Source organism: Ranitomeya variabilis, chromosome 1 (genome assembly GCF_051348905.1).
Source record: "Ranitomeya variabilis isolate aRanVar5 chromosome 1, aRanVar5.hap1, whole genome shotgun sequence".
Taxonomy (NCBI): Eukaryota; Metazoa; Chordata; class Amphibia; order Anura; family Dendrobatidae; genus Ranitomeya; species Ranitomeya variabilis.
The window spans coordinates 973,877,714-973,885,443 of NC_135232.1; the positions used below are offsets into that span (position 1 = coordinate 973,877,714).

General features: G+C 41.0%; 1 protein-coding gene across 2 annotated transcripts in view; it reads left to right on the forward strand.

Annotated features, from left to right (window-relative positions):
- LOC143792914 (uncharacterized) overlaps positions 1 to 6,354 on the forward strand; it is a 249,204-nt gene extending 242,850 nt beyond the window's left edge. The window contains exons 20-21 of one of the 2 annotated variants that reach the window (XM_077279376.1): positions 144 to 234; positions 2,394 to 6,354. In XM_077279376.1, coding sequence (XP_077135491.1) covers positions 144 to 234; positions 2,394 to 2,468 — 166 coding nt within the window. In that variant the 3' untranslated portion in view covers positions 2,469 to 6,354. The remainder of the gene's footprint in view (positions 1 to 143; positions 235 to 2,393) is intronic. The other variant, XM_077279377.1, reaches the window with a different exon arrangement.
- Positions 6,355 to 7,730: the final 1,376 nt, after the last annotated feature.

A 7,730-nucleotide genomic window follows, 5' to 3' on the forward strand; every position in this document is an offset into this window, starting at 1 on the left:
TGAAGGCATCAGCCTGAACAAGCGTTTCGCCCTGAGCTTCTTCTGGAACTTTATTGGTCTGGAATCCTTGATGGTGTTTCATTAATTATCAAAGGGGTAGCTAGCGTTTATCCAGCGTTTGACAATGTTTTTTTTCTCTGCAGATATGAATTGCCAGGAATTTATGGATTAAATTTTGTTTTGAAGAACGCATTAGGCGGTGGTGGCATTGCTTCATTGAGGAGTGACCCACAGGTACTGAAGTTCATATCAAAATGTGCTGCACATATTCATTGTTGTATAGTAGTACCACAGAGACCTGAGATTTAGGATATATTACCTCTATAATTTAAAAGTATTGAGCTAAGATACAATATTATCAGTTAAATATTTCCATAATCTCAGCACAGAATTGTATACATAGGGTATGACATATTACATGTTTTGTATTCAGGAATATTGTTAAAACAATGTTGCTGTTGAAGAGGGCAATAATGGTCTTAGGACCGGAAGAATTAGGGAAGTAATTCAGAAACGCAATTGTTGTGCTGCTCTGAGAACATGAGAACATACACAGGAACAAATGTACAGAGCTCTTGTCTTGAGAGCTCTCCTGAAGAATAAAGCACAGAAGATTTTCTTCTTCATTCTGCACCTGTGTCCTCTATAGCCTCTTTCTTATTAGCGGCATATTAATCATTTCTTGTTGAAAAGAATGACCACTTAGCATGATCATCACACTAATAAAATACCCATTTTAGGCAATTGTACTCCTTTTATAAAGAGACTAAGATTGGTGACACACTCTGTCCTACCAATGACAGGTTAGATGAATAGGCAGCTTGAGTACACCAGAGAGAGGCCGTCCTATGTCTGAGCCATCTAAATGCCCTTTTTTTACTAAGAAATCAATTTTCACTGCAGTGTGAGTTGTGTTGTCAAGCACACTGTGCATATCGTTTTCTTAAAAAGAGATGATGCTTTGATCTGCTTGTGTGATTTTCTGCTCTGAGCACACATCTTCAGTTATTTTCTTTTCTTTTTAAGTAGATTAGGTAACAAAAACCTGGCGACAGATTCTTATTCTGAGAGCTGATGTGGAGCCTGAAACCCTGATTCTAGTGATATCACATACTGGGCTGCATAGTGTGATTTAGTAAAATAACGGTTTTATCAGCAGGAGATTATCACTTGTAAACCTGTTGCCAGGTAGTCCAGCCCCTCCCCCACCACTGGTTGACAGGTGCCAATCAGTGGTGTCGGCGGGGTTATACAGAGCTCAGCATTTAGGCAACTAGTACATCTGCAGCAGGTAAAACAGGGGTTTTATCAAAACTGCAGCGAGCAGCCCTGTAAGTGATATATGACTGGAATCAAGATCTCTACCCCTTCATTATTCTGCTCTCAATTGAGGTAGAAAACTGGTGACAGATTCCTTTTACATTTACTCTTAAATGAAATAGATCTTCTGCTTATACTATCACAGACTTTAATTACACGTTAAAAAGGTGCTGATGAACTGGGCACTTAGGAAAAATAAAGCACAGTTATGGATTTATTTGATTTTCCCAGCATTAATCTTAAATTATTTTCCCTTTGCAACTGCTGTACTGAATAAAATAAGACTTGCCTCCAAGGATGCTAGGAGCGTAGAGTTTATGGTCCATCCGGTGCTGTATGTAGCTAACATTGCATACAGGGCTAGGAAACCTTTTACAAGGTAGAGAAGCCTGTGTCCATTGGTTGGATGACCAATATAAGACAGTGATGGCCAATGAAGTACACTAATGATCATTTCTGGTGCTTTAGTCCAAGTGCTATCTCCCTCTATCTAAACCCGCACCAAAGGCCTCTTGCCCATCCACCCAAAGTGTTAAGTATTCAAAATCAACTGTCTTGAGGTTGGGTAGCTTTCTTTTGGTGGAGACTCTGATTTTGTTCAGATTTTTAGTTCATGTTTCAAGGCCTACTAATGGGCCAGCATTGACTTACACCTCCCCTAATGGGAACCGCTTGGCCAATAAGCGTCCCTACTAGTGATGAGCGAGTGTACTCATTGCTCGGGTTTTCCTGAGCACGCTCAGGTGGTCTCCGAGTATTTATGACTGCTCGGAGATTTTGTTTTCATCGCCTCATCTGAATGATTTACAGCTACTAGCCTAATCATTCAACAGCCGTCACCCGAGCGTGCTCGTGAAAACCCAAGCAACGAATACACTCGCTCATCACTAGCCCCTACACTACTCTTTTTATTAGATCTCGGTCTCATCAGGCAGCATACTCATAGGTGAGCAATATTCCCATTTATGAAAGGATGTCTTAATCATCTTAGGTTCCGTATACATGTACTGTGTATTTGTATCACAGAATGAATGTTTGGCTTCTTAAACACGTTTTTCTTTCTTTTTTTGCAGGGAAAAGCATTTGGACAGATGTTACTCGATCTCGAGATAAAAAATGTCCCAGACTTAAAATCATTGATTGATTAGACTGATGCATTGAAATAAACGTGTGCCAAAATGTTTACTGATGTTCTAATATAGAAAAAAGTAATGTCTCTATTTTGGAGAAACCTAACAGGTTAACATACAACAAGCAATATGTATATTACTAGTCAAATACGGTATATTTTATAGGTTGCTATATTTAATATATTTAGGAAAACTTGTCATCCTGTCATCGTTTAAGTACACTTCCATGTTTTTATGTGCTATAACTTCATAAAACTGTACTTCAGGATCAGATTACACTGTTTCATGGATGTTTTCTGTCGGTCTGCCATAGTAGAGCAGTGTTGCTCCGCACTATTTGAGCTAGTTATGTAAAAAAAAAAAGTGGCAGAAGATTAAAGGAAAGTCAGAAACTAACACTGATTTAATCCTAAATGCCGGTCTACTTAGTGTACTAATCGATTCACTTTTCTAATATACTTTTAATAAAAAAGTCCCTATCTTTCCCTCTCTCTATAACTGCTTTATTTTTTTTTAACTATCTGCTTGATGACATTTTGTTTCGGTATCCGAGCATGCACTCAAACGAGACGTCATCAGGAGGCAGAGGTTGTGGTCATTGATGCTTCCTTTGTCCCCACTCTGAAACATTGAAAAGAATATTGCAAAGTGATAAGAGCTCATACTGAGAATATGTTGAAACAACCAAGACTGTGGCTTGGAGTCGGTGTCTATTTTGGTGGAGTTGGGGCCGGTATAAAATGGAGCAACTCCGACTCCTAATGTATAATAAATTGGGTTCAGTAGTTCAGTGCAGGATGTGCTGTAAATGTTTTCATAAGAATGTGGGAAAGTTATGAAATGTCCTATAAATGATCTTGGCTTTTAGATGAGATGAACCTGTGCTGCACTTTATGTACATGCTCAATAGTATAGCTCTTCCAGAGACAAAGGGAACTGGGAAGGAATGCCTGCACTCATCTCAGAACTGCTATGTGAACAGGAAAACAGGATTAAGCTTGATTATTGTATCATAATGGTGATGAAAACTTTGATGTTACCATTTAATCTTGAGTTGTGCATGAGGGAGTCGGAGTCAGGAAAATTGAAGAGTTGGAGTGGGAGCTTTGGCTTACCAACTCCACAACCCTGTTGACAACTGACACATTTTCAGTGGAGCAGGGACTAGCCCAACCACTGAAATAGAGTTCATTGACCCCTGCTGATGTCTTTTTTTGAGTATCCCAGCAAGCACTGGGGATTCTCAAACCTTATGCCTTCAAACCAGAAGGAAGTTAAACAAAATGCAGTTAAGAGGGGGAACAGTAGAGACTTAGTAACAATAGTATATTAGAAAAGTGACTGGGATATTACATTAACATTGATTTAATTTGAAATGCCTGTTTAGCTTTGCACCACTCTTTTTGGACCAGACCTATAGGAGCTATTACAAAATGGATTTTAAAGGGTTCTTCATATCCATCAGAGCTTTATGTAATACAGTATACAGAATTTCTATATATTGTTTATTGGATCCATTAAAATATTTTCTAGGGACCCGTTCAGAAGTCATGTTGAATATATATGATGGTACTGACAATGTTAATTAGCAAAACTGCTAATGCTGCATGTTGCTAGACTTAACAGAAGATGAATGCAGAAATGTGACCAATGTTTTGCTCTTTACTAGAGGAAACCAGTTAGCAATCATGTAACTGTTGATTTTTAGTCCAGGTATAGTTTCCCTGGCAATGATGGTTAGAGTTCTCCAAAGAATGAATCACTGAGGGCTTTGGGTCCTATAGTTTAAACCAATCTCCGTGGTCATAGTGGCCACTATATGGTGAGCGGAGCTGTGCTGTCTGGCTCCATTCACTGTTTACATCCAGCCTCTGCTGGACCTAATAACCGATCGTTTGTTTGGGAATGCCAATTGTTGGACATCCATAGATCTGATGGAAAACCTATTCTAAGGATAAGTCCTTAATATCATTAGCCCTGGCAACCCCAATAATTCCTGAACTTGTTCTGATGGCAGTGTTTGTTGACCTTCTTGCATGTGCTGAGTCACTGACACAGCATATGCATGGGAACCCAACACTCAGGCTCTCCATACATGTGCTGTGACCGCCATGACACATGCAGCTTGCGGCGCCAGACAGCTGATCAGCCGGCGCACTCCATGTATCCGGGTTCCCTCTGTAGCTTATTCGGCAAGCGCTATAGCTTGCCAAATAAGCAGGGACCCGATCAAATTCTCTCAACTCTGTACATACATACATCAGCTGAGAAGGATTGAAGAGTAAGGAAGATAAGAATTACAAAGACTAATCAGAATGAGAAGAAGCTCACTGACAAACGTAACTGTTAACTCATTCTTCAGCCTGCTAGGTGATACATGCAGGTTATTGAAAGTAACCCAAGAATTTTAAGAAGATCCTATTGCAAAAATGATTTTTAGATGAAAATGCATGCATTTGATATAAAAAAAAACCCCTCAAAGATGTCTATATAGCATATATTCTGTTTACCCTATCAATATGTATGTAAAAAAGATTTAAATTGTGCAGTTTTCAGTGTTGACAAACTCTGCAGAAAAGGCCGAAACGCCCTGTTCTGTAGAGATCACTTCTCGGCTTGCTCTGTGTACACTGGGGAAGGGTCGCTGACTCAACAGTTATCTGAGTTCGGGACAGGAATTCCACAGCTGCTTCATACTTTGACCATGGATGTCAGATGTGTGAAGTTGGCCTTAGGAGAACCTCTAGTAGAAGTGGGCAAAACGATTTGCAGAATCCTGTTCCACATCAGAGCTCCATGACCCTCCTTCTGTCTGCCAGCATCCCTGTGCCTCTTCTGATTAATAGGCCCTGCGAGACGTCATTTTTGTGGCCCACCTACAGAAGTGGCCGCTGGAATAGAGTTCTGCAAATCTTATTACTCAACTCTAGAGGATATGATATGTGGTTTATTAAAAGTTCATGTTCATCGGCTGCAATGTTAATTTGTATAAAATGTTCAACTAAAATAATCAGCAGTTACTGTTTTATCTAGTTAGAAAGCCTTAGCTATAGGAAATGCTGTATTTGTATATATTAAGTGTCCCTATGGACATAAATATTTACAGAGATAGATCATGGAGTTCATAAAATGTTTGCTTATGTTACAGCTTTGCATAGACTCGCAGCACGTATTTAATGGGGTCGTCTGCTACTTTATATATTGATGACCTATCCCATCCTATGTAGTGGCTGCTGTCAGGTGTTGATGGTCAGCTTCTATTGAAGAGAATAAGAGCTGGAAGAGTGAATATTTGCCCTACAGTGTAAAAACAACCTGCTGTGCTTATGTTCAGTCTTTTGAGTAGCTTCTCTCTCTAAAGGGGTTGTCCTGTCCAAATTGATAAGTCTGCAGTCACTCTGTGTGACTGGAAATGTATGAATCCCCCTTATGAGTCCCCCCCAGACTTTTCACCTTCTTGTGTCCCACCCTTATAGACACCCCACATAGACCATTGTTCAAAATTGTATTGTTTTATTTTCCATTCAGATGTCAATGTCATGGGTGGGTATAGGAAATAACATCTAAAATGAGAGGCATGGGAGGATTACTCTTCTACCTCATATTTTGATATTGTCTCTTCATAGGTACATAAACACAATGTTAGAATGCAGAGATTAAAAATATTAATCAGTAGGGATATCATTTAATAAAACCTAGTATTACGAACAATGATGTGCAGACGATTTCATAGAAGACATGGGCAGGGTGCCATTGTCTAGGGTGCCAAACTCCACTGTCTGGCAGATACCGCTGGATTGGTTCATCTAGGGTATTGACAGTAATGTCTAAGTATTACATAGTTGTTTGTTTTGTCCACTTTTCTTTTTAATGCATATAAAATAAATTCTACATTTTAAGGTTCTTTATGATTTGTTGGCTTCTGATGACCTTGGATTTATACACACTTCTTTGGCAGCAGCCACTGCACCATGTACAGATCTGTGCTGTTCCATTAAGGCCCCGTCACACACAGCGACGCTGCAGCGATACAGACAACGATGCTGATCGCTGCAGCGTCGCTGTTTTGTCGCTGTGTGGTCGCTGGGGAGCTGTCACACAGACAGCTCTCTCCAGCGACCAACGATCAGGGGAACGACTTCGGCATCGTTGAAACTGTCTTCAACGATGCCGAAGTCCCCCTGCAGCACCCGGGTAACCAGGGTAAACATTGGGTTACTAAGCGCAGGGCCGCGCTTAGTAACCCGATGTTTACCCTGGTTACCAAAAAAAACAAACAGTACATACTCACCATCTGATGTCCGTCAGGTCCCTTGCCGTCTGCTTCCTGCTCTGACTGAGATCCGGCCGTACAGTGAGAGCAGAGCGCAGCGGTGACGTCACTGCTGTGCTGTGCTCTCACTGTACGGCGGCACTCAGTCAGAGCAGGAAGCAGACGGCAAGGGACCTGACGGACATCAGATGGTGAGTATGTACTGTTTGTTTTTTTTGGTAACCAGGGTAAACATCGTGTTACTAAGCGCGGCCCTGCGCTTAGTAACCCGATGTTTACCCTGGTTACCAGTGAAGACATCGCTGGATCGGTGTCACACACACCGATTCAGCGATGTCAGCGGGACCTCAACGATCAAAAAACGGCCCAGGCCATTCCGACACGACCAGCGATCTCGCAGCAGGGGCCTGATCGCTGGTACGTGTCACACATAGCGAGATCGCTACTGAGGTCGCTGTTGCGTCACAAAACTTGTGACTCAGCAGCGATCTCGCTAGCGATCTCGCTATGTGAGACGGGGCCTTTAGACTGTTTACATCTGGGTTTTGTGTGTTGAACCCCCAACCATTGTTTTATATTAATGATCTTTCCCTTGGATTGGTCATCAATTTAAGTGCAAACCTCTTTTAAGTGTCTCTAGTTATTTTCTTCCAACTAATCTAACATCAAGTTTGGTGAGACTCTTTGTCACTGGATGGTACAGCTGCCGCTATGGAACTCCTGGACAGCCGAGGTGTCCCTCAATGTAAAACGTCTGAGAGGCAAAAATCATATATAACAGTGTCCCTTCAACCCCAATTCCTTAATATTTCTGGTAAATGTCTGGTACAGTATAATTTTCCATTTAGTAGATATTAAAGGCCCAATTCATTAAGAATTCTGCCATAAAGCACATTAAAGTCGCAACATGGGGTTGTTAAAAAAAAAATGTTGTGACTTTGGCATTTTTATGCCAGTGTTGACAAAATTGGGCAGTCCTGAGTCATGGCACTGCCAGCCTGATCATT